Source organism: Martes martes, assembly GCF_963455335.1.
Source record: "Martes martes genome assembly, chromosome: 2".
NCBI lineage: Eukaryota > Metazoa > Chordata > Mammalia > Carnivora > Mustelidae > Martes > Martes martes.
This window is the reverse complement of record NC_137889.1, coordinates 59,288,680-59,316,562: the sequence shown is the minus strand read 5'-3', so window position 1 is coordinate 59,316,562 and position 27,883 is coordinate 59,288,680. Positions and strand designations below refer to the sequence as shown.

The following is a 27,883-nucleotide window of genomic DNA, read 5'->3' as shown; positions in this document are numbered from 1 at the left end:
TGGGGTTTGGACGCAGGACTGTTCTGCTGTAAACTCTATGATGGGCCATCTATTACCTGTGTGATTGGGCAAATTCCAAACCAATGAACCTTAGAAATCTAACCGCTTTTGTCACGTGGGAATAATATTACTTATGTAAAGCTCTCCAGCAGTTAGTTTTGACCTGATGGTTTCTCTTCACTCCGACAGACTACGTTCTATGAAGAAAAGTGCATTCTTCAACCAAATTTATTTAGAACTAAAAATGTGCCAAAGACTGTACCAGGATCTGGTGACACAAAGATAGTAACAGTAGCTGACAGCCCATAAGTACTTTAAGAACCACAGGGCTTCCCAAAGCAAGAACCTAGCTATATCCTATAAATAGTAATTGTTTTCGGGCCCTCAGTTTTAGTTTCAGTAAAATGGGAATGATAATACATATCTCACAGGTTGTGACGAGAAGTAAATGAAATAAAACTCGTAAAGGGTGTGAGACTGCCCGGCACGTCACAGATGTTTAGAGCCAAGATTTAATTTTTTTTTTATTTAAGTTGAAAAATAAAAAAATGAACTAGAAATCTAATATATTACTAATAAAAATAGTTAATGAACAAAGCTTCGAACGTAAAAGACAACTGCCTCGAGAATCTTGGGGAGGCTACTTTACAAAAACATGCTAAACCAGTAACCCCAGAAGGTGCCTCGACCTCAAGAGGGTGACTTCATCCGCCGAAAACTACAATCCCCAGAATGCATCTAAACCAGACCTAGGGAACGGAGTCCGGCGCTCCCGCAAGGGATTATGGAAGGTGTGGATTCCTTGCCTGAAGAGAGCGTTTCACCTGCCAAGGGCGGGAGAATCTTGGAGGCTCCCTCCCTGATAGGCGGGGCAACGGCTAATGGGCGACCAATCACCGAGCCAGCCCTTGGAGGGCCTGAAAAGCGGCGAATCAAAACGCAGCGGCTTCAGCCTTCACGGGCGCGCGGTAATTTGAATACAGTGGAGGAGAAACGGGCTCCACCGGAGAGAGATTCCCGGCTTCGAACCTCAGGTGAGAGCTGCGGGGGCCGAGGCGCGGGGCGGAAGACTGAGGAGAACGGGAGATTCTGTGGAACGTGCGGGTGAATGTCAAGGAAAAAGGGCTTTAGCTGAGGGCTTGGCGCCGCGGCGGCTCGAGACCGAAACCACCCGGGGGTTCTCCGCACTTTGAGGTCACCGGGTTTCCATTTTTCTGACTTAGGGTTTCCTTGTCTTTTTGCCCTGACAGGGTTTGAGGACAGGCGCTCTTTTCTGTCATACCTTTCTTCATTCCTCTCCAGAAGAGTCCTCTCTTAAGCAGGGGCTCGACACTGAGTTCCAGAGACCCCGGTTTTCTGTTTAACCTTGAAATCCTGCCTGCGTGTTACTTTTTTTAATGTACCTGATCCGAAGGAAGGAGGAGAAACTACTGAACAACATAACCAGGCTCTCTCATGCTCGAGAATTAATGTGCAGGATTGTGTTTATTTTCAGCAGCGGGAGGAGCTCCTAGTCTTTTATAAACAAGAAATAAGCGGCTTGCTCTAGGCTCCTCAGGAAGATGGGAAAGGATTATGCTAAACCCATTTTCTTGCATGAACTCTGAAGAAAAAGCTAGAAACGGTCTCTGCCTTCACTGAGCATTCGGGCTGTTGAGGAAGACAGTTAAACCACCAAGAAAATGTGTTAAATGTCGTATTAAGGAAGTGTGGGGTCTGGTGAGGGAAATCACAGGAAGATATCCCGGTAGAGTATTTAAACTTGATGTTAATTAATCAGGCTAACTAAAGGGGAAAATGTGCCCTGAAATGGAATTTTAAAAAAACAAAACAAAACAAAACAAACTTCTTCCTTGGTGGGATCATTTTCCAGCTTGAAACAGATGTACTAGTTCTACTTTTATTTCTTCTTCTTAATTGCTACTGTGAGACAGTGTTTTCCTTTTTTTTTTTTTTTAAACCTTCACGGTTTAAATATTTATTAAAGTGATTTTCTTTTTAAAGTACCTCATCCATCAAAAAAACTTTTTCAGACTCTGAAAGTATAATTTTGATACAGTGACTTTTATACATATTGGATAAATTTGGTTGTTATAATTTTCCTGTTGCTTTTAGGAGTTCAGTTAAGAAGATGTCAGCTTTTACTCCAAGAAAAAGGAAGCAGCATTCTTCAAACTATGACAAGTGAGTCTCATCCCGTGGTTAGAAACTCCTAAAAAAGTAAAATCCACCTTTTTGTCTTTCTTATATTTCCTTTCTTTTTCTTAAAATCTCCATTATTCCACTTAAAATTTTAAATTCCAATTCTAATCTGGAAATACTGTAAACTTTCAAAATTAATTATTCAGTGCCTTTGGAGAGAATCAGGAGGAGCTGTTTTCTCTGACTTGGAAATGTACGTCAAATCTTTTATTACCTTCCTCCTTTCTGTTCTCTTATAATAATTAATATAGTGGTTTTCATTTGGTACTCTTCTGTGAACAATCCTAGAAAGTCTGTTTACTCACTGCTTACTACATGTCATAATAAGAGATAAATTACTCTGCATAGAACAGGCTTGAGAGGGTCAGTTTATTACATAGAATTAATAATTTTAGGGAACTTGTAACCAGTTAAGCCTGGTGAGCTCTGAATATATGACCAAAACTTAGAAATAGGTTTTAAAGCAAGGGCGTGCCATGATATAAAAGCTTTTTTATTAACAGTGTTTGTTTTTGCAAGCATTATTGGGAGTTTACTTTTGAAAAATATTTGAATGCTTTGGTAAAGACACAATTTGATAATCCTGTTTAATAGATAATGTGTATGGATGGATGTTTGGTAGAGAAGATGCATTATTTTTAGTATGACATACAAATATGGTTGTTTATTACTTAGCAGTATATTGCCATAAAATTGAAGCAAGATGATACTTAAAAATGGACTTTGTTTCTTTTCATAGCCTATTATCAGACATTCCATCAAAGAAATTAATTCTGGACTTTGCTGAGAATATACTTCCATCACCTGATCAAAATTACATTTGCCAAAGCAGTGATAACAGTGAAGAAGAGGCACGTTGCTCTCAACAAGGCCATTTCCTTTCAAGTCCACTCGAAACAACTAAAAAAAAAAGATTTCCACCTGCAAATCAAGGTTCGCCATTTAAATCTGCTGTGTCTACTGTATCCTTTTACAACAAAGACAAGTGGTACCTCAACCCATTAGAAAGAAAGCTGATAAAAGAGAGTAGATCCATTTGTCTAAAAACTAATAATGAAGACAAATCTTTTCCCGTTGTGACAGAAAATATGCAGGGAAAACCAGTCTGCTCCAAGAGATTGAATAAAAAACCACAAAAGAGTTTAACTTCTAAGTGTCAACCAAAATATAAATGCATCAAGCCTCTATCAAAGAATTCTAAAAATTCCAAGCAAAATCGAGTGGCCTATAAGCCAATTGTAGAGAAAGAGATTAGTTATTATTCAGCTCAAAATAATCTGAATGCTCCTAGGGTTCTAAGCCAAAAAGTCAAACCACAAGTTACACTTCAGGGTGGAGCGGCATTTTTTGTTAGTAGAAAAAAGCCCTGTCTTAGAAAATTGTCTCTGGAAAACAAGCCGTTATTGGGACTCACACAAAAGAATATATCAGAAGTGATTGAAGATTCTGATGTAGAGACTGTCAGTAAAAGAAAAAATTTTGAGACAAGGCAAGTGCCAAAGTGCTTGTTACTAGAAAAAGAACCGAACATCGAGCTGCTTCATGCAAGAAGTAAAAATGAAGAAAAACTAATAAAGGTAAAGAAAACCAAATATGTAACTTTAAAAATAACTAAAACTTCAGTATACATAACATGGCTGAACAAAATTTTATTTTCTTTATTGTCCAAAGGACTGTTTTATGAAGCCAAATACTATGTTCAATCACCATAAAAGAATATAGGGGCAGGGTGGAATGATGGGACTTTTGTTCTCTTTTTTGGCTTAAGGAAGCCTAAACATTTTCTTGCATTAAGTATGCATTTCATTAAATTCCCTTATTACTAAAGTCCAGAGAAGCTTAGCAATTTTTACTTGGTAGTATTTTTAGAAAGTCGAAATAACAAAGCCAGGGTAGTAGTTTTTCAGTGTATGAGCATATTGCTTTTGTTTGTTTCAGCTCATTATTTAAAGTACTAGATTCTAGAACATTTAGAGAAGACAAAGTACAACTTTTTTTTTAATACCTTGTTTTTGCTGGCTAAGCTATGACATTCTGATTTTACTAATTCTTCCTCTTTTTTCTGCCAAAAAACACCCCTATATCTTGAGTTTTGGGTTTTGGTGATACAAGTGTTGAAGTTTATCAAAACTGATCAGATTGGGGGCGCCTGGGTGGCTCAGTGGGTTAATGCCTCTGCTTTCGGCTCAGGTCATGGTCCCGGGGTCCTGGGATCGAGCCCCGCATCGGGCTCTCTGCTCAGCAGGGAGCCTGCTTCCTCCTCTCTCTCTGTCTGCCTCTCTGCCTACTTGTGATCTCTGTCTGTCAAATAAACAAATAAAATCTTTATAAAAAAAAAAAAAAAAAAAACTGATCAGATTGTATACTTTATATCTGTGGACTTTATATAAATGTACCTAAGTTTTTAAACATGCACAATTCAGGCTAAAATTCTCAATTTAGCAAAACCAAGTGGTGGTGTGGGTGGGGAGTTTCTGCATTTCCACCCATCCATCTTCTGGTTAGTATTTTCCCTATCTGTTTGGTAATAGAGAACATTTATACAGAGACCTGATGAATTCTCTGCAACTCTCTTTTTTGCCTTATTTTCTTTTCTGAACTTCATTTTGAGGGGCTGGGTATTGGGTTCTGTCTAGTTTTCAGTAATCTTTGAGAAGCTGGATTTTTATGCATCTTAAATTTGTGAAACTGAGCTCTGCTCAAGATTCTTAATATTTCGTTAAATACCTGCTAATAGTATTCATCTCTCCTAGCCAAGGACTAATCCTCTTTTCATTTGCGGGTACATCACCTTTCCCCAACTCATTATGGTACCCTGAGAAATGGTGAACTGATGTGTTGTCCCATTTCTACTGAGATGTAATGGTCTTGAATAAGAGTTCTACTTTGATCAAAAGGGTTTTTTTCCTTTCCCTCCAAGCTACATATTCTGAGTCTTACCAAATTAGTAGTGTTAGTGAAATACTTGAGAGTGTTTTCTACTTTGCTTTTCCCCCCTTCCCTGCTACTGCCCAAACAGGTAGGATTTGGAAGTCTCTCCAGCTACTCCAGTGTTTTTTTTGTTTTTTGCTTTTTGTTTTTTCCCCTTGGCTGCCTCTTTTTAAAGTTTATGACAGATGGCTGTTCCTTCCAGTTTGGTGGCTGCTAGGGAAATTTTCGCCAATTTTTTTTTTTACTTCATTATCATAGAAGGGATGTTTTATAATCTTCAATCTACCATCTTTACCGGGAAATGTAATATGTTTTTGACAGGATGACAATTACAGTATTAAATATGTGCCCTCTATCTTTTAAAAGATTATGTACATTTAGTAAACAGAGGAAATTTCCTTAAAGTAGTCTGAAAATTGAGGATTTAAAATCAATTTAAAAGTGTAATTTATAATTAACTTGATATTTTGCTTTAGGAATAAATCTATTGGGATTCATTCATGAGATAGAAAATAATTAAGAATTATAACTTTCCTTTAATTTTCCCTATTCATTATTTTCAGGATTCATTAGGTGGAGTAGTTTCTTTAAGAGAATGTAAACCTAATGAAAATAAGTGTTTTCCTTCAGAGGATTCTCTCAGTGAAAACAAGGCGGGTAAGAGAAAACTTCTCAAAATGAGTTTATTTACTTGTAATGATAATTCATGTGTCAATATGGAATTATATACTGTAATATGTTGTGGGTTTTTTTATTTAGTATGTGAGCTTCTGTTTTGTATCTTTGTGTTTATTTCAGTGACACTGTTTTCAATGGTAAGCAATGCGGTGCATTTTGAAGACAAGGAGAACTTGGGCTGGAAGTTAAGACAAAATACTGGTGCATAATTGGTCTATGCGATTTGGCCAAGTTACTTAGGCTCCTTAGAACTTGGTCTTCTCATCACACCTACCCTACCTTTCCTTTACCCAAAATAATAGGAAGGAGTAAAAATGATTTATGTTATATATATGTGATCAAAGCCCTGTTATAAATAAGCATAATTTATGAAACCATAGAAAGAACACTGAATTGGGCATCAGGAACCTTGGGATTTTGTCTAGGTCTGCCACTATTTAACTGTGTGATCTAGGGAGGAGATGTCTAAGGGTTGGTCTTCATTTTAAAATTTCTCTTAGTTCTGAAATCCCATTACTAACTCGTGGTGTCATTGTTCAAATAAACAGTATTTACTAAACTATGAATATACAGACAGGTAAATTAACATTTTATTTACCAACCAGATTCTTGATAACTTTACCTTGTTGGTTATATCTGTAATTTTGGAAATAAATTAAATTCTAGGAGTATATATGTTGACTATAATGAGAAAACTGCAGTTTATAGGAAGAAAACAAAGATAAAACTAAAAGCATAATCTGGAACAATAGCACTTAACAGGACTTAATGATATACACAGAAGGATTGTTCATAATGATAATTCTGAAATACACTGTTAATAACTAGTATTTACTAGGTGCTGAATATGTACCAGGCAGTGCTAAGTGTTTAGTATGGGTTGTGCTATTATTGATATAATAGAACATGTAACAGAACAATAACGGCTTTCTCTTTGCAGTAGTTATAATGTTTTCTTTTAAAATAAATTTATTTCAGTACACTAAGTCCATTTAAAGAAAAATATTTAATGAATAAAAAATAATAATACAGATGGCATAAGGATACAGTAAAATTCATAAAGGTAGTATACAAATGGTTAAAGTTTAATTAGTACTTCATAATTAGTTTATCATTTCTCACAGTAACCCTAGGAAATGGGTTTGTATGCCCATTTTATAGAAGAGGAAAGAGGCTTAGGTTAAGTAACTTAGCCATAGCGGATCAGACCTGTTTTGGCCTTGTTTCTAGAGAATGAGCTCTATTTCTAATGCGAAGTTTAAAGTTTGCATTTTTCTATGTAGCCCACTTGCAACATATTTTTCTCTAGTCAACTACTATTTTAACTTTGGTCTTTAAAACTTTTTTTTTTAAGATTTTATTTATTTATTTGATAGAGAAAGCAGGGAGATCGGCAGAGGGAGAAGCAAGCCCTGCACTGATCAGGGAACCCAACGTGGGGCTTGATCCCAGGACCCTGAGATCATGACCTGAACCTAAGGCAGACGCTCAACCAACTGAATGACCCAGGCCCCCCCATTTTGACTTAATTTTTATGAAAAGTGCTGTCAGGGTTTTTTGCATATGACTGGACCACTTGTTGACTATCCTTTCTCACCTTAATTACTTTTGCTTCTTTGTCAAAAGTCGGTTTGCTGTATATGTGTAGGTCTGTTTGGTGCTCTCTGTTTTGTTCCATTGATCTATTTGTCCTTTTGCCAATACCATATGGTTTTGATTACTTGTTAAGTCTTGAAATCAAGTGATTTGAATACTTTGGTCATATTAACGTTTAAAATTTTATGATTTAAAGCTTTGAGTTTGTTATAAATTATTGTCATTTTTTCCCCTCCCAGTTTCTCCTGAGTCCATTGTTTATCCCATCTTCAGTGTGTCTCCAGTCAGTACAAAAAGGTAGGGATTGCTCTTCTTTAATGTTTAAGTTGTATTTAATTTTGGGTCCTCTGGGTATCTTTCTTTCTTGCACTCTTTAATTTGGAGAATATTTTTTTTTCCTCCCCACTAAGGGAATATTGAAAATAAGATGAAATCAGGTCCTCTCATAGAAACTTCATAAGAACCTTAGAGTTGAGAGAAGGGAAAAATCTTTATGGGTTTGAGCAATAATAATTGTTAGCATTTTTTTTAAATAAAGATTTTGTTTATTTGAGCAAGAGAGAGCATGAGTAAGGGAGAGGCACAGAGGAAGAAGGAGAAGCAGGCTCCCCACTGAAAAGGGAGCCCAATGTTTGTCTCAATCCCAGGACCCAGAGATCATGACCTGAGCCAAAGGCAGACAGATGCTTAACCAACTGAGCCTTCTAGGCACCCCATTTTGCTAACATTTTTATACAGTACCTGACCCATAGTAAATAGTTAATATCCTTTATCTCACTTGATTCTTATAGTAACCTAGAAGGTAGGTAGTATTAATAGTTTCATTTTCAGCTGAGGAAACTGATAGTTTTTGTAACTGTAATTCAGTTATAATTGCACAACTCTTAGGTGTAACAACTTTTAGTAGCCATGATTTGAATCCATATCTGAATTAAAGCTCGTTCAGCTATATTGACTTTCCTGGGTGATAATATATTAATAATAGTTCATGTTTAACAAGCATTTATAACTTCACGATGTAGGTACCATTATTACATTATTACCCCATTTTATAGACTGGGAAACTGGCCAGAGGAGTGAGTAACTTGCAGCAGTTCAGTGCTCTTATAAATGCCAGCTGAAGCTACCACTATCCTAGTCAAAGCTAAGACTGGGATGAGGGAGCATTGGCAGGTGTGAGCAGGATAGGTGGAAAAGCTCTGGAAAAGAAGTTTCTTATAGTCTTAACATCTTCCTAAGTAGTTTTGCTCCTTCTCTCCCCACTTGATGATAAATAGCAAGGTATTGAGCAAGGAGCTTATAACTAGGTTCTACTTTGAGGACACCTCAACTTCTGTCACCCCAGAGACTGGGTTGCGTAGACAAGTTTCCCTCTTCAAAGGCCATATTCTGGGTTTTTGTACGTTTCCATTTTTTCATCTATGTCTTCTTTCATGACTATTTATTGCGAATTGAAACCTGCCACAATTGGCTGATAAAAATATATACACTAATCTAGCCTAAGGAGATATTAGGATACTCTTGCTTGAATTGCTCAAAATTTCTCTTTATGTAGGACCCAAAAGGTCAAATCTCATAAATCCCTTATAGTTTAACCTATGATTTTTAATTAGGTAGGTTACAGATTCTCCAGGCACCTTGTCTCACATTTATTTTTTGTTCAGTCACTCATTTGGCCAATATTTATAGAGTACTATGCGGTACTGAACTATACTGAGTTTTGGAGCTGTGAAGATAAATAACACATAGTCCTATCATTGAAGTTATGGTTGGAGGAAGACAGGTATTTAAATGAGTACATATAATAAAGTGTTAAAATTACTAAGAGTAAAGGGGGTGCCTAGCTGGCTCAGTCACTTGGGCATTTGCCTTCGGCTCAGGTCATGATCTCAGGGTCCTGGGATTGAGCCCTGCATTGGACTCTTTGCTCAGTGGGGTGTCTGCTTCTCCCTCTGCCCCTCACCCCTTGCTTGTGCTCTCTCTCTTTCTCTTTCATAAAGAATAAAATTATTAAAAAAAAAAAAAGAAAAAGAAAGAAATAGATTGTGGTCATACATGCAGGGGTGGGAAGAGCTGAGTTCCTTAGCAAAATTTGCATAAACAGGAGGGGTTAAAGCAACCTAGAGAATGTGTTTTATTTTTCAGGTGTGTACCATTAGAGGTATGTCAGGTCAGTTTAAAAGCATCATATCTAGCATTTTTTAAAAGGAATAATGCATCTCTCACAGTTACTTATTTACAGTAAGTTATTTAGTGGAAATTTTTTGTTTTTAGTTTTATATATGTGTCTGTATTGGTCAAAATGTAAAATACATTTCTTACCATAATATTGCCAAATCAGTCTGAAAAATATTCTAGTCAAATGATAACAGGGTTAGTTGGCTTAGCCTTAAAGCACTAGACAGGATTTTTTCTAGTGTTTGTTTGTTTGTTTAACTTGTTAGTTTTCTCTGAATCTCTTGCTTTGGGCCCTTGGTTTTTTCCTTGCTAATTTTCTTTTACCTCTACCCTCCACAGATTTTTATTCCTTTCATCCTTGGAAAACCAAGGTCCTTTCATTATAAGACAAGAGTTACAAACTCGGCCTACAGAGACTTGTGAAGAGTGCATACCTCATCTAAAAGAGCATGCACTCTATTAGTTACATTCTTTGAAGAAATAGTGGTCTGGTGATCTTACAGTGTCTCTTGCAATATTGGAAATACACATTTTTAAGTGAAGTCTTTAGATTTTGAAATATTGGTAGCTAATCCAAAGTTTTAAACATTGTGTAAGCCAAACAAAACATACCTGCTAGCTGGATTTGGCCCAGTTTACAACCTCTGTAAGCCAATCCCAACATTCTTTCCTAATGAGAACAGGTTGCCTCAACACCATCTATCCAGCCAAAATATTTTTTTCCTAAGTATTTGAGAATAGTGGAGTGGTGCATTTGGTATGAGGACAAGTGAATATATTAGCCTCACTCAACTGCTCAAGTAAAGAGTTGTTAGATCATGAAATGCTAGTGGCTAACTTCCTGTGGAACTGTGAGGTTCAATAATAAATCTGCTTATTTTGTATGGTGTTAGGAATTTCTTTATGCCTACATGCGTAGTATTATGCCTACATGTCCTAAAATTTGGTAAAGCAAAAAAAAAAATTTTTTTTTTCACTTTTTAAGAAGGAAGTCAACTTACGTCTATGTATGTACATCTGATACTTTCGGTGAGAGTCCCTTGGATTTTGAGTTAGAAGACAAGGATTTGTGTCTTACTGCCATTCTTTACTACCTTGCCTGGAGGAAACTACTAATCCTCTCTGAGTGGGTTTCAGGTTTCTCATTGTTCTGAGCCGTATTCATTAAGTTACTGTCAATAAAGAGCAATAAAAATTGCAAGGTTCTCTGCAAGTTTTATGTACATATGTGTTTTCATATAAGTCGTTAGACATTTTTAATTTATTAAATAATTAAATACTATTAAATATTAAATAATAATTAACTTTCATTTCAAAGATCTTTAGTTGAAGAACAGTCTTCTGTGGGATCCATCATATCTGCTAACTCCTTGAAACAGATCAGTACGCAGAAAAGTACTAATACCAGAGATACAAATAAAGGAACAAAAGAGCAGCTCATCATTGTGAGTAAATTTAAAATAAAGCTCCTCCTGTTTTGTGGCTCTCACATACAGAACATGAAGTCAGACATGTTGGCTTAGCGTAGTTAACATGGTTTAGAGACATTTTGAGTTTTGTAAATGCCAGCTTTGTTGTAGTAATAGCCTTTAAAGCTAGTCTAGTAGATTTTCAGACTCATAATGTTAGGCAATGCTAGTAATTTAATAGAATACTGATGAATAAGTTGTCTCCAGATAAGGAAAATTATTAGTGATCCACAAAAGATGTAATGAGCATAGCCACACTATATTAGACCTGGGCTTGGCAGGTCTTGACCAAATCTGAACTATGGCCTGTAAACTAAGAATAGCTTTGACGTTTTTAAAGGGTTGGCAAAAAGAAAAAGAGAAGAATATGAGACAAAAAGAGCCTAAAATATTTTCTGTCTTTCCCCTTGCAGAAAAAGTTTTCCAGCCCCAGTATTCATTCAGAACTTGGTGTTTTTAGTAGCATTCAGTATTGCCTTATGAGATAAATGGAAATTAATAAGCCATAAAATTGAATATTCCTGACTATCCTATAGTCATGAATTTATCTGTGCTCTTTCTGATCTTTTATTATGTATTACATTTGGGTTTTTTTAAATTAACTCTTAGGGCAAAGAATTTTAATATTCCTAATCACTTAAGGAAAAAGTACTATATAACGAATATACAAGCCCTGAGATTTTTGCCCTGCCCCTTTGAAACAAGGCCTTTTCAGGTCTCTCATTTAAGAGCTTAATAAAGAGGCTCTATTGTTCATCTTAGCTATTGTCTTTATGATTTAATTTGATTCCTTCTAGAACTATGGGTCCAGACAAGGAATCTTGATTTTTTTTATACCATCAAAGAGACAGTTTCATTTCTTTCATCAATTTATTGCATTTTTAGGTTTCTTCTCATTCCATTATTTTTAGGAGATGGAGGAAGAGCATATAGTAACCAGCCTTTCATTTAGTATTTCACTCATGCCGGCATAAAAGAAAAATAGGGAGAAATTTGAGTGAGTGGTTACATGAACTAAACATAGAGCTATTTGTGATATGTTTAAGATGGGCTTTTTCTTTTTCTTTTCCCACGTACAGGACGCAGGTCAGAAACACTTTGGAGCCACCATGTGTAAGTCTTGCGGCATGATCTACACTGCTTCCAGCCCTGAAGATGAGCTACAGCATGTTCAGCATCACTACAGATTTCTGGAGGGCATCAAATACACTGTAAGTCAAAAATAGTCTTTCAGTTTGGTCTAAAAGTAAAACTGCCTTAGAAGATGTATTTCTTTTAAAAATAAATAAATATATATATATTGTTTTTCTTTTGCTTAGATGTTGAAAAGGCATATATGATCCATAAATAATACCATCTGTAGTTTTATTGTCTTAATATTTGAGGCTGACGATAGTCAAAAGCTAAATTTTAATAAAAGTGCCAGTTCAAACTTTCTATCCTAATATAAGAGAAGTATTGTTCTAGGTTGAGTGAACACCCTATTCCTAACTCTAGCCTTTTGAGCAGAGCTGAACAATGAGGATACAAAATTCAAAGACTTGAGGAAACCCTCACTTCCCTGGACCTCCTCACTTTACTTTCTTCTTTGTAGATAGGATTAGAAAAACAACTTTCCTGTGACTTCTCCAGACTCTTTCTTTTCTGATAGGAGAGGTTCCATCTTTTTATTAAGCACCTTTCTAGTCCAGTACATCCTGTTGTTGGTTTTGTGACAGTTCATGCTACTCAAATGCATTTCCTTTTTTTCCTCTATTTTTAGTGTGGTTTATTAAAACTGCTTATTCTAGCCCTCCCCCACCTTCCTACTGCTATTAAGTCATCATTTTTTCTCTATATTGCTATGAAGGGCTCTTTAATTGACTTCATCTTATTTTGTAGTAAATTATGGTGTCACTAGGGTGTCAGCCTCCTGAGGACCGGCATTTTATTTTAGGCATCTTTTATTTCCCTTCTCACAGTCCTTTACATGGATCGTGTCATTTTTCGTAGCATTCATTGTTCATCTTTTTGTTCTCTCCAGACTATTTGATGGTTTTTTTCCCCCTTCTTCAAATTAAACTGTGACTTTTTTTCTTTTTGTCAGGGCTGGAAAAAAGAACGTGTAGTAGCACAGTATTGGGATGGGAAAATTGTGTTGGTCCTGCCACGTGATCCAAGTTATGCTATTAGAAAGGTATGGAACATTAGTTTTTTAATCCTTATTCTCCTCCTACTCCCTCTTTCTCCTCTCACCAAGAAATCAACCTAAGTATAAAATACCATTCCTAAGAGCTAATCCACTTCGGTGCACATGCATGTATGACTTTCATTCTGGTTTATACAAAACTAAATTAAGAATTATAAGACAAAGTGTCAGTAAAAGATTAAAGAAAACAGTTATATGTTTTATCTTTAACTTCATTTTCACTTATGAAAAATAAATTAAACTTTTTAATATTGAGAAATTGCCCCCACAGTCTTTTTCTGTATTGGTATTGTCGTTTCTTGGGCAGGATGTTGAACCCCCAGTAAACAATGAATAAAGCTGAAACAAAATCTCTTCTGGCACTTCCCACTCCTTGCTCCCCCAGGAGTCTGCATTTCTTTCCGCTGAGAGTGATCTATAAAATCGGTTTTTCAGACCCTGTTTCCAGAGTGACAGATACATGCATCAATAGTGAAGTAATTTGGGGAGTGTGTAAATTTAGGAAATAGAGGTAAAAGAGGCTAAAATGATAGTAATCATAAATTAATCTCTTCTCATGTCTAACATTGTTAGGTAGAAGATGTCCAAGAACTGGTTGATAATGAATTGGGCTTCCACCAAGTTATTCCCAGATGTCCAAACAAAACCAAGACTTTTCTCTTCATATCTGATGAAAAGAGAGTAGTTGGGTGTTTAATTGCAGAGCCCATCAAACAGGTATGGTATATGTCTTTTAAATTATTGGCAAAACGTGTGAGCAAAATAAAGCAGTTGGGTGAAATCTCAATAAGCATTTTAAGCATGCTACCATTAATGACTTTTTTCCCTACTAAAGTATCCTTGACCATGTGGATAATTGAAGTCATTTATTTCTATTAGATTTGGTGTTTTGTCATATGTAAGCAGAGTAAGTCAGTCTTATGTTCATGTAGTCATCTCCATACCTGGGCTGTAAAATATAGGGATTTTAAATAAGCAAATCTATAGAGCCCAGATATTGAACATGTGGCTTAATGCAGGTTAATATATCTGGCAACATAATTATTGTCCCTTAATTAGAATCTATTTTAAGTGCTAATTAGCAATGTTCTAGAAGAGGAGTTGGCAACTTTCATCCCATGGACCAAGTGAAGCCCACTACCTATTTTATAAATAAAATTTTATTGGAACATAGCTATGCTTATTTATTTCCATATTATCTGGGATCGCTTTTGTAACAGAGATCACATGGCTCAAAGCGCCCAAAATACTTACAGCTTGGCCTTTCACAGAAAAAGTTTACCAACATTTGTTCTAGACTAGAGAGAGTTTTTGTTTTCAAGGAGCTTACAGTATAATCTTTAGCTAGAGAGAACTATAGTTCAAATGTGTTCTTTTTACCTGACTTTATAGTCTACCCTTATGTCTCCTTTTAAAAATACTGTTTCAATGTCTTAAAATGAAATTAGCATAAATTTATCCTTTACCTTTGTATAGGTCTTCCCTTTCTCATCTCATTTCTACAAACTTTTTTTTTTTTTTTTTTTTAAGATTACATGTATTTATTTGAGAGAGAGCATGCACACATTCGGGGGGAGGGGCAGCGGGAAAGGAAGAACCAAATTCCTGGCTGAGCTGGGAGTTGGCTGCAGGGCCCAATCCCAGGACCTTAGGATCATGACCTGAGCCAAAGTCAGATGCTTAACAGACGGAGTCACCCAGACACCCCTCATTTCTACTATCTTTATTGTTCTTCCTTATTTTTTCTTTTTAATCTGCCTTTTCATTGTGTGTATATGTGATACCTATAAATATGTGTGTGTATATGGAAATGTGTGTGTGTATATATATGAGATATATACACAATATTTTTGTGTATGTATATGAGGTATATACAGACATCCACATATACACACACATAATATAGGGTGTCTTGTGGGTTTATCAGAAAATGGAGAGAAAAGTTACTGGTTTGTATTAGTGATCAATTTGGCCTTTTCTTTCATTTTAAGGAAGTAGACTATTTATGTAGTGAGGATAGGCAAATACAGCCAAATATATTCTCTCCTACTTTTTATTTCTTACTTCAAAAGCAAAGTTTTCTTGATGTTAGTTAAAAATTAAGTACCCATCTATCAGAATAGCTACATTTAAAAATAGTGACAATACCAAATGCTGGCAAAGATGCAGGGAAACTAGATCTTTTAGACATTGTTGGAGGGAATGTAAAATGTTAAGACTGCAAAACATTTGGCAGTTTTTGTGGGGTTTTTTTTTGTTTTTTTTTGTTTTTTTGTTTTAAGATTTATTTATTTCAGAGAGAGGGAGAGAGTGCCTGTATGTGCACCCAGTAGGGAAGGGCAGAGAGAAAAAAAGGGAGTCCCAAGCAGACTCCATGCCAGACCCAGTGCCAGTGCAGGACTCGATCTCACAACCCTGAGATCACAACCCAAGCCAAAGCCAAGAGTTTAACGCTCAACGAACTGCACCACCCAGGCACCCTGGCAATTTGTTAAAAAATTAATCATACGTTTTTCATATGACCTGGCAATCCTACCCCTGGGCATTTATCCCAGAGAAATGAAACCTTACTCTACACAAAAGCCCATACCTGAATTTTTTTTTTTTTTAACGATTTTATTTGACAGAGATCACAAGTAGACAGAGAGGCAGGCAGAGGCGTGGGGGCGGGGAGCAGGCTCCCTGCTGAGCAGAGAGTCCAATGCGGGGCTTGATCCCAGGACCCTGAGATCATGACCTGAGCTGAAGGCAGAGGCTTAACCCACTGAGCCATCCAGGCATCCCCAATGCCTGAATGTTGATAGCGGCTTTATTTGTAGTAGTCAAAGCCTAGAAACAATGAAAATATTCTTCAGTAGGGAATGATTACACGACTGGTACATCCATACAGTGGAATATGACTTAGCAATAAAAAAGAACAAACTGTTGATAAATGCAACAACTTGGATAGATGTCAAGGACATTGTGCTAGTGAAAAAAACACGATCTCAGAAGGTCACCTGATGTATGATTCCACTTAAATGACATCCTCAAAATAATAGAATTATAGAGATAGAGAACAGATTGAAGTAGCCAGGCCTTAGAGCTGCTGTGACACTATACAGAGGCAGCAAGAGAAAGATCTTTGAGATGTACAGTAGCTCAGTGTACAGGTTGGCTGTGGTGCTGCTTAAATGAATATACAGGTATGATGAATTGTTCCCTGACATGGAACTATATGCATAAATTATACCTATGTTAATTCCTTGGTTTTGGTATTGTATTTTTTTTAAGATTTTTATTTATTTATTTGACAGAGATCACAAGTAGGCAGAGAGAGAGGAGTGAAAGCAGGCTCCCTACTGAGCAGAGAGCCTGATGTGAGGCTCGATCCCAGAACCCTGGGATCATGACCTGAGCCGAAGGCAGAGGCTTTAACCCACTGAGCCACCCAGGTGCCCCTTGGTATTGTATTATAGTTAGGAAAGATATAAGCACTGGAGGAAACCCAGTGAAGGATACATTATTTCAAAATAGAAAGTTTAAAAAAATCCTTAAATACCCACCAAATTTCATAGTTAATATGCAAAAATCTTCTTTAGTATTATCAGTTTTTTGGGATATCATAAATATAGTTGAGGCTGGAGAGGATGGGAGAAGTTTATGTACTGGATTAAAAGTAAGAGTCTGATTTTTATAATTTTTTAATCAGAAGGAAGTTTCATAATGGTGTATAATTCACTAGAATGTAGGAATATCTCAACACCACTAGTTTTTGTTTTTAAACATTCCTTGTGTGACTAAATGGATAAGAATTCAAAAAGTATCAGAATTTTAACATTTTTGGTGAAGGTATATAACAGGATTAATTTTAGATACTTAAGTTTTGTTTAACAAATGGCTTTTTTAAAAAAATATGAACACAGCTGTTTTTGTTAGCTCTAGATGTGTCTGTATATCATTGCAGGCCTTCCGTGTCCTTTCTGAACCAACTGGTCCAGAATCCCCAAGCTCTAAAGAATGTCACCGGGCTTGGCAATGTTCAGATGTACCAGAGCCTGCAGTCTGTGGAATAAGTAGAATCTGGGTCTTCAGACTGAAACGAAGAAAGCGCATTGCACGACGATTGGTAGATACTCTCAGGTAAGAAATAAAATAAAATCGATCTAGACCCAGATCAGCTTTCCCAGAACCTTTTGCCAGCTCATGAGTCAAAGGGAATGAGTCAAAGGGAATGATGTTGTTAAGACACCTTTGTTTAAATATTACCAGAGTCAGGCTAAGGCAAGTGTTGGCACTGGGGGGAAAACCCAGTTTAGGGCACAACATTCCAAGTGTGAAACATGATAACCCAGAGCTACTCAAACTACCTGCGGTGAAAAACTAGCTTAATTATATACCAGCCCTTTAATAAAAACAATAAAATGAGATGAATTGCTAGAAAATGAGAAATATAAGCCCAAATTTTTATTAGATTCAACAGATGTAAATAAAAGTTAACATTGCAATAAATACAATTTATACGAACAAAATACAAGTTTAAAAAATAACTATAGAAATTGTACTTTTTCATTGACTAGTGTTTGACCAGGTATAATTAATGAAGACTTACTATAATTCACGGGTGCAACTAAATGTAAAAGTGAATTAGCAAGGCAGCCCACAAAATGGGAGAAAATATTTGCAAATCATTTATTTAATAAGGGTCTAGTATATCCAGTATATATGAAGGAACACTTACTACACAACAATAGAAAGACAGGTAGCCCAACTTCAAGATGGGCAAAAGATTTCAGTACACAGTTCTCCAAAGAAAAAATACATATGACTCCTATCAGGGATTTGCAAACCCAAACCACGATGAGATACCACTTCACACTCACTAGCGTGATTATAAGTGTTTTTTTTTTAAAGGGGGAAAATAACAAATATGGGTCAAGATATGGAGGAAATTGAAATCCTTGCATGTTGCTGGTAGGAATGTAGGATGGTGCAGCTACTGTGGAATAGTCTGGTAGTTTCTCAAAAAACTAAACTCTTAACCATATGACCCAGCAATTCTACTCCTAAGGTATATACTCAAAAGAAATGAAAGCATGTGTCCATATAAAAACTAATACATGAAGCTTCATAACAGCATTTTTTGTAAGAGCCAAAAAGTGTAAATAACCAAATTCATGATTAACTGATATATATAATGTGGAATGTCCATGCAATAATACAATGGAATATTATTTGGCCACAAAAAGGAATGAAGTATTAACCTGTACTACAACATGGATGAACCTTGGAAATGGTATGCTAATTGGGAAAGCCAATCACAAAAAAACCCATATTGTATGATTCTATTTACAAAAAATATCTAGAACAGGCAAATCCATAGATAGAAAATAGACTAGGAGTTTCCAGACTAGGAGTCTCCAGGGACTAAGGACAATGTGAGTGGAGAGTGACTATAGATAGGTACAGGGTTGCTTTTTGGGGTGATGAAAATGTTCTGGAATGGATATTGGTGGTAGTTTCACTGTTGTGTGAATATACAAAAAAACCACTGAATTATACACTTTTAAAGGGTGAGTTTTATGATGTATGAATTTTATCTCAATAAAAAATCGTGATTTGCTATTTTAAACTCCCAGGTGCACATTTTCAACTAACATTTAATTATTTGAAGTTTCTTCCGTGACAGATGAACTTAACTTCTTGCTTCTTAATGTACCTACCTGATCTAGGTTGGCTGGATGAGTTTCGCAAAACTCACTCTCTTGACCCGAGATAACAGGTTACAATCCAATGACCCACTTTGACCAGACCAGGAACCAGGCTTCGAGTAGCACTTATGTAGCATTTTGAGTCCCGTACACTTTTTAAACCAAAACCACCACTGCGGGATCCAGTGTTGGGCCATCATCCTAGTCCCCTACACATTCCTTATAAAGGGGAGCAGTGAGAAAAATTAGTGTCTGTAAGATTTTTGACAGTTAATTATGAAATACCTCTACTTTCTGTGTATTAAGAGATGCATGCCTTTGGCATGGGGAATACCAGTATCAAACCGTCTTCACCAGTCCATAGTACGGTGCTTCTCAAATGTGAACATGCGTATGAGTCACCTGGGGATCTTGTTAAAATGCAGGTGTGATTCAGAGATGCGAGTGGAGCCTGAGAATCTGCATTCCTATGGGGCTTTCAGGGTCTGATGAATGTTTCTGGTCTGTCGATCATACTTTGGGTACCCAAGCAATAGGTTATCCATAATGGATATCCATAATGAATAAAAATTACATTGCCTTCAATGAACACATAAAAACACATTCATTTGAGAACATCTCTTTCTTTTCACGTCCATGAGTTAAAGCTACAGGCAGCATAATTGGCAGCTATCCTGTATAACAGGAGCTTTGGGCTCAACTCTCTCATCTATACAGGCAATACATATTTAAATCCTTGCAAGAGTCAAATATTGTTCCTAGTTGTTTTACCTAAGAAGCAACTGAGGCTCACCTGGGATTAATAATACACGTCTACATGGATAGGCAAATAGAAGGACAGAGTTAGGGCTCAAACCCACAGATTTAATGTTCTTTCCATAGCTGATACCACTTATAAAGATAGTAAGACCTGTTGAATCAAACCAATATTTTGCCTTGGCTTCTAGTAAATTTAGCAATAAACTTTGTATGAAATTGCTTAGTATACCATATGCTTGTATCTTCTAATTGAATCCAATTTTTAGTTTTTTATTTTTTTAACTAATTTCAAACCTATAAGAGTAGCAAGAATAGTAAAAAGAAACCCTTATTTACCTTTGCCCAGAGTCATCAAGTTTTAACATTTACTTTCTTCCTGAATTATTTAGAAGTAAGTTATGTACATTATGCCTCTTCAGCTCCTCTTACTTCAGTGTGTATTTCTTAAGACCAAAGATAAAAGGTAGTCTCTTTCATAAGCATACTTCAGTCATCAAACACTGGGTATTTAATGGGAATGTAATGCTTTCATGAATGTATAGTTCATATTTCTGTTTTGACATTTGTCTCAAATGCCCTTCATAGCACTTTTGTCCCTGCCAGGATCACATTGCACATAGTTGTCCTAGCTCTTTTGTCTTCATCTTCCTTCACTTGGAACAGTTTCTTAGTCTTTGTCTTCTATGGCATTGAAGAATTTGAAGAGTACTGGCTGGTTATTTTTGGAATATCCCTCAATTTTGTTGAATTCTTTTAACCATTTGATTTTATAACTGTTAATCCTAGCTGAGCTGGGTCAGGAGAGTTGTGGTCAAATACAGGTTAGCTTTTGCCTCCTTAAAGCTCTGAGCATGTGAGTGTGGTTGACGAGAATAGTTAAAATTATTGATGGTGTTTTTTTGGTTTTAATGAACTGTGACTTTTAGTCAGCAATATTATTGTCTATTCATTGCTCATCACCATGGATCCCCCGGCATCAGCTAGATGGTTTTTATGGTTCCTTTTGCCTCTCAGCAGAATTTTTTCTGGACCTCAGTTTGCTCATCTGTGAAATGGTATCATTAAACTTCCATCTCTAAAATCTAAGGCATTAAATCACTTTATCACTTAATAATTTTTATTTTAATCAAGGGTATTTAAAGGGATTGAAATTTTATAATTGGATTGCTTTAAAATAAATTATAATGATTAGCCAGAATTTTAAGTTTGTTCCACTGTTAAATTGTCTTTTCCTCTTTAGGAATTGCTTCATGTTTGGCTGTTTCCTCAAGATTGACGATATAGCGTTTTCTGACCCAACACCAGATGGCAAGTTATTTGCAACCAAATACTGCAACACCCCTAATTTCCTTGTATACAATTTTAATAGTTGAAGTCAATGTCTATTATTGGACAGTTACTGTGTGGATGAGTTCAGACAGCCCCATGTCATATAATGTGAACTATTTGACAAACATCAAAATAAATCTGTTAAAACACACATATACACATAAACCTGCATCAGTTTTGTTCCTTATGAATTGAAAAGTGAGGGATAAATTTGTTAAAAATTATCTGGGAATTCAAAAAAAAAAAGAAAACTTTTTGGATAATATATACTGACTAACACTGGAATCCTTAATTATGAAACTTTGTAGCTATAGCTGGAAAATGGTGCCTCCTACTAAAAACATTGGCAAAGCAAGTTGTTTCCACAGATACATGACCATTTTATAAAGCATACTTTTGCACCAGGATTATCTCATGCCCAATCAGAAGCAAATAGCAAAATTTAAAGATGGGCGAATAATTTCAATGCCTGGTCTTTAAAGTTAATTCCTGAATTCTGTACAGAAAGTTCTCACTTTATAGGTATCGGCTGGAGGAACTCAGTTTGAACAGATACAGAAAGTATTTTGAATTTTTAATTTGTGAGAGGGCTTTTCCATCTTTATGGTAAAGAATGTGTAAGATTTCCATATCCTTTTATGTAGAACAGAATTCTGTAGCTTAAGGTTTTAATCCTTTCAAAAATCCTATTAAGCAAAATGTACCTGTCACTGGATCTGATTACAGTTAAATGTAGTAATTGTACTGTTGTTATTTCATGACTTTCGGGAGTATGAAAATGCTCATTGTGCTGCTTACCTTCAGTGCGCTCGTTGCTGGGGATTGATGGCATTAACAGAATGGACCCCCAGTTTTATTAGACGATTCATATGGTTATATTTTTAATATGTTTGCATGTTTAAAATACATCTGACTTGTTCTGAGTCTGGCAAATGTGCTGACAAAGTCAATAGTAATATATAACTGAGGTCAGTAAATCAGTATCTAGGCGGAAGGGGCAGAGAATGTGATGACATTATGTAAACACATCAGTATGCACAGATTTTTCTAGTATAATTCTTGGATACTTACTTTGAAGAGCAAAGAATATTGTTTTGATTCTAAAATTCATGTAACTGCTTATCTGGTGGTAGGACTCTAGGTAAATAGTTTTCCGGATTATAACTCTAGAATCAGTTCATCTGCATTCTTCTATTTGCCTGTAATTTAACATGTTCCCCAGACTTAAAAGCCTGGATTCCAAAAAGAATGTGGAAGTGTTAAAATGTCTGTAATATGCAAACATTTTAATGCTGTTTTCTGCACTGCTGTTTTTGTTTTAAATATTTTATTTAAAAATTTTTATTAACATTATTTTGCTTGCTTAATGCTTTGTGATAAATCAATTAAAATTCCTTTCAGTGTTCTCTGTCTGTTCTTTTTTTTTTTTTTTTAAGATTTTATTTATTTGACAGCAGGAGAGATCACAAGCAGGTAGAGAGGCAGGCAGAGGGGGAAGCAGGCTCCTCGCCAAGGAGAGAACCCCAATGTGGGGCTTGATCCCAGGACCCTGAGATCATGACCTAAGCCGAAGGCAGAGGCTTAACCCACTGAGCCACCCAGGCGCCCCCTGTCTGTTCTCTTATACAACCAAATGTATTGATTTTCTTTCTGAATTATTTTTGTGATTATAGAAACAGTACATGCTCATTGATTGTAAAAACCAATCATTGGAAACATATCCACACAAAAACCTGCCCAATGGAGGTTTATAGCAGCTTTATTCATAATTGCTAAAACTTGGAAGTAATCAAGGTGACCTTCAGTAGATGAAGGTATATCCAGACAATGGGTTATTACTCAGTGCCAAAAAGAAATGAGCTATTAAGCCCCCAAAAGTCACAGAGAAACCTTACTCTGAATTACTGAATGAATAAAGCCAATGTGAAAAGGTTACATACTGTATGATTCCAACTGTATGAAATTCTGGAAAAGACAAAACTATGGAGATAGGAAAAATATCAGGTGTTTGTAGGGAGGGAAGGATGAATTGGTGGAACACAGGATTTTTAGGACAGTGAAACTAGTCTATATGACACGGTAAGCGTGGATACATCTCAAACATTTGTCCAAACGCATAGAATGGGCAATACGAAGAGTTACTCCTAATTTGTCAGTGTAGGTTCGTCAGCTGCAACAAATGTCCCACTCTCATAGGGGATGTTGATAGTTGGGGGAGGCTGTGCATGTGAGGCGGGGAAAGGAGTATATGGAAATCTCTGCTTCCTCCTAATTTTGCTATGAACTTAAAATTGCTCTAAAAAATAAAATCTTCCCAAAACAAAATTTTAAAAAAGGATAGCCTGAAAAATTATTATAACCAGTGAGACATGACATCTAAATGTAATATGAGATCCTAGAACAGAAGAGGACATTAGGTGAAAACCAAGTAAATCTAAATTAAGTACTAAGTATACTTTAGTTAATGTATCAGTATTGATTCATTGGTTTTTTAATTGTGACAAATATACCAATGTAAAATGTTGACGTTTAGGGAAAGCTGGATGTGGGGTATATGGGAATTCTCTTTGCAGTTTTTCTATAAATCTAAAACTTCTTTAAAAGTTTATTTTTAAAAATGTACACCTCAGTTATCAAACACCTTCATAATTACTACCCTGGTTAAAAAAAAACAAACCACTATCAGAAGTCTCATGTTCTCTTCAATCATTGTTTTCCTCAAATGTTACTATCTTTTTTTTTTTTAAAGATTGTGTTTATTTGAGAGACAGAGTAAGAGAGAGAACATGAGCGGGTGAGGGGCAGTGGGAGAAGCAGACTCCCTGTTGAGCAGGGATCCCCATGCAGAGCTCGATTCCCCGGACTCCAGGATCATGACCTGAGCCAAAGGCAGACGCCTAACTGACTGAGCCACCCAGGTGCCCCTACCGTTTTTTGTTGTTTTTTTTTTAAGACTTTATTTATTTGAGAGAAAGAGAGCACAAGCAGGGGGAGGGTCAGGGGTGGGGGAAAGGTAGAAGCACACTCCCTGCCATGGGGAGCCCGACTTGGGGCTTGATCCCAGGACCTTGGGATCATGGGATCATGACCTGAGCCAAAGGCAGATGCTTAACCAACTGAGCCACCCAGCTGCCCTGTAACTACCTATTGATGTCTCAGATTTTGGTCTGTTTAACTTTATATAAATTGAATATGTTGTCAAGATGCATCCATGTTATTCCGTCTAGCTGAAACCCATTTTCATTGCTGTATATTCCATTATAGGACTATATCGTAATTTATACTACTGTTGATGAGCATCTTTGGTTGTGACTACTGATCTATTTATTTTTGATTTGCAACCTTTGTCATAGATTGTATCCAATGTATGGGTCTATTTCTGCCTGTTTATTCCCACTAGCCTTGTGGGTTTGCCTTATGCTAGTACCACATTGTGTTATTACATTCTTGATGTTGGTATTATAAATGCTCTCACTTTTTTTTCCTACAAGAGTATTGGTCTTGGGGCATCTGAGTGGCTGAGTTGGTTAAGTGTCTGCTTTCAGCTCAGGTTATGATCCCAGGGTCATGGGATCGAGTCCCACATCCCCGCATTGGGCCCCCTGCTCAGTGGGGAGCCTGCTTCTCCCTCTACCTGCTCTGCCTGTTGCTCTCCCTGCTTGTACTCTCTCTGACAAATAAAATCTTAAAAAAAAAAAAAAAAGTATTGGGTCTATTCTTGGCCCTTTGCATTTTCATGTACTGTTTACAATCAGTTTAAGACTCTCAAAAAGCCATCACCAATTCAAAAAAACAACTGTTGGTATTTTACTAGAATCACATCAAATTGTATAGGCCTATTTGGGAAAGATTGCTGAAGCTATTTTATCTTTTATTTGTACACATGGTATATCTCCCCATTTATTTAGTTTCTCTGTAATTTGGGGTTTTCAATGTTAGAGGTCTTGTGTAATTTATATAGATTTATTCTTAAGCATTTGATCCTTTCTTTGAATCCACTGGAAGTAAAGTTGTTAAAGTTTCATTTGTTTGCTGATAAAATACAACTGACTTTTCTACATTTGACCTTCATTCAGCAGCGTTTCTAAACTTATTTAATCCAAAGGTTCATCTGTAGATTCTTTTGGATTTTCAGTTTAGAATTAGTCTCATTCCATTTTTCGTAGGAAAAGCTTTCAACATTTCACTCTTGTCTTAGTTGAGCACTATAACAAAAATACCATGGCCTGGGTGGCTTAAACAATTATTTCTCACAGTTCCTGAGGCTGGTAAGTTCAAGATCAAGGCACTGGCAGATCCAGGGCCTGGGGAGATCCTACTTCCTGCCCTACAGCCTTGCTGCAGCCTCACAGGACAGAGATCAAATCTCTGTCAAGGACAGTAAGTCCACTCCTGAGGGCTCTGCCTTTATAACCTAATGACCTTTCAAATGTCCCCCCTTCCAGACACTATCATGTTGCGGATTGAATAGTCTTCAGCCTGAATTTTAGGGGGACGTAAACTTTCTATCCATAGTAACTATAAAATGTTAAATTTGACTTGTTAGATGTAGACGCACTTAAGGAAGCTCCTCTTCTCTGTTTTTAGGTTTTTTTTTTTTTCAAGATTTTATTTATTTGATAGAAATCACAAGTAGGCAAGAGAGGCAGGCAGAGAGAGAGAGGAAGAAGCAGGCTGTCCGTGGAGCAGAGAGCCCAATGTGGGACTCGATCCCAGGACCCTGGGATCATGACCTGAGCAGAAAGCAGAGGCTTTTAACCCCCTGAGCCACCCAGGCGCCCCTGTTTTTAGGTTTCTAAGAGGCTTTTATTTTTAGTTTCTAAGCTTTCAAATGTCTTTAATTGGATTTTATCAAAATTTTTCTTCTTTGGAGATCACTGAATTTTCTTCATTGGGCGAATATGATGATTACATTGTTCTTTGAATGTTAAGTCAACCTGGTCTTGTTGAAATAATTCTCAACTTGGCCTTGAAGTTTTTATGTTACTGGTTTTGGTTTACTAATACTTTTGGATTGTTTTCAGCTGTTCATGAATGAGACTGAGTATCTGTAGGGTATGTGCTGTTTTCTTTTTTCATTAGTGATGCCTTTTTTACTCTTTGATGACTCTTACTAAGGCTTATTAGGCTTATGAATTTTATTTGTTTCTTCAAAGAAATTTGACACTTGATTCTATTATAGGTTTGTTTTCTGTTTTATTTGGTAGATTGTTTTTAAATTTATGCTCATTTCATCCCTTCTATTGGAAGTTTCATTTTTCCTATGTACTTAGCTTGCCAATTTTTCAGGGTTTTAATAGCATTTAAGACTATAAATCTCTATAAAGCACCACTTTAGCTGCACCCTCAAGTTTTTAGGTATAGTATATGATTATTTAAAAATCTCTTCTAGTGGGGTGCCTGGGTGGCTCAGTCGTTGGGCATCTGCCTTCGGCTCAGGTCATGATCCCAGGGTCCTGGGATTGAGCCCCACATCAGGGTCTTGGCTCAGTGGAGACCCTCTCCTTTTGCTGCTCTCCCTGCTTGTGCTGTCAAATAAATAAAATCTTTAAGAAATAAGAATTTGTAAAAAAAAAAATGAAAAAATTTCTAGAGGCACCTGTGTGGCTTCATCAGTTAAGTGTCCGACTCTTGGTTTCAGCTCAGGTGGCAATCTCAGGGTTGTAGGGTTGAGCCCCAAGTCCAGCTCTGTGCTCAATAGGGAGTCTGCTTGAGGATTCTCGATCTCCCTCTGTTCCTACCCCTGCTCTCTCTCAAATAAGTAAATCTTTTTTAAAAAATCAATTTTATTTTAAGCAACAAATTGTGGATTAAGTAGGAACCAGGAGCCAATGAATAATTCACATTTCTTGAGCAGCTACTGATCTCTATTTTCTAGAGGTGTAAACAGGTTCTTGGAGGCCTTGCCCTGATAACAAAGGGAAATTTTCTGGGAGGTGAGAAAGCTAGTTGGGAGAAGCCTGTGTGGATTTGCCAATTATAATTAATTCAGCAAAAAGATTAGTCCTGCTGTATCCTTCACTCAGTCACATTACTTTTCTGAGAATAAGGCAAAAATGGTCCCAAACAAGGTAACATCTGAGACTTACAGAGCAAATTCCAGAACAGGATAAAAAACTTTCTTGGAGTTGGCAGCAGATTGCCCACAACTTTGTGTTGAGACCCCCATCCAGACACAAAATGCCAGGAACATTTTGCAGTGTCTGCCATTGACAAGTGACAAGTGCTGTGAATTTGCTGACCCAATTCTTGGGTATTAGTTTGTTCCCATTTAGATATTCCAACTATAGCACCGGAGACAAATTTCTCAAGGGAAAAAAAAGTATTGGATTATGTATTAGAAAGCTGCAATTCATGAGAATGGACCAAGAGACTTGTCAACTTGGCAGACCTAATGAGATCATATAAAAGTCAATGTGAGGGTAGCTACATACAGCGTGCAAACTTGTATATAAGATTTTTCTATGAGTCAGCTTTCAATTTGCTTTAATGTCACTTTACTGGTATGTTGATGGAACATATGCCCATTAATATCTGTGTACTATTTCTTGGTATAGTCTCATTCTAAAAGGAACCTCCAGTGAATTCTAGAATTGTTTAAAGCTCAGTGTGTAATGGTTCTTCCTCTGTCCACAAGAAAGGACAGTAACTTTTCAAACTCTTTGTATAGTCAAGTCCAGGTGTATCACCTGGAGTCACAAACACAACTCACTAACTAAAAATGCCCAGGCGGGGGACACCGGGGTGGCTCAGCTGGTTAAGTGTCCAACCTTGATTTCATCTCAGGTCGTGATCTCAGGGTCCTGGGATCAAGCCCCATGAGCCTGCGTTGGGCTCTGTGCTCAGTGGGAAGTCTGCTGGAG

At 36.6% G+C, this 27,883-nt stretch overlaps 1 protein-coding gene across 1 annotated transcript; it reads left to right on the top strand.

Moving 5' to 3' along the window:
- The first annotated feature begins 189 nt into the window (after nt 1-189).
- Nucleotides 190-22,426, top strand: ESCO2 (establishment of sister chromatid cohesion N-acetyltransferase 2). The gene is made up of 11 exons (XM_080796440.1): nt 190-1,034; nt 2,116-2,184; nt 2,942-3,779; nt 5,697-5,790; nt 7,647-7,704; nt 10,904-11,030; nt 12,134-12,265; nt 13,141-13,230; nt 13,816-13,959; nt 17,189-17,364; nt 20,932-22,426. Exons 2-11 carry the CDS (start codon nt 2,132-2,134, stop codon nt 21,062-21,064), a joined length of 1,845 nt encoding a protein of 614 aa, XP_080652566.1. The 5' UTR covers nt 190-1,034; nt 2,116-2,131; the 3' UTR covers nt 21,065-22,426.
- The last annotated feature ends 5,457 nt before the right edge of the window (nt 22,427-27,883 follow it).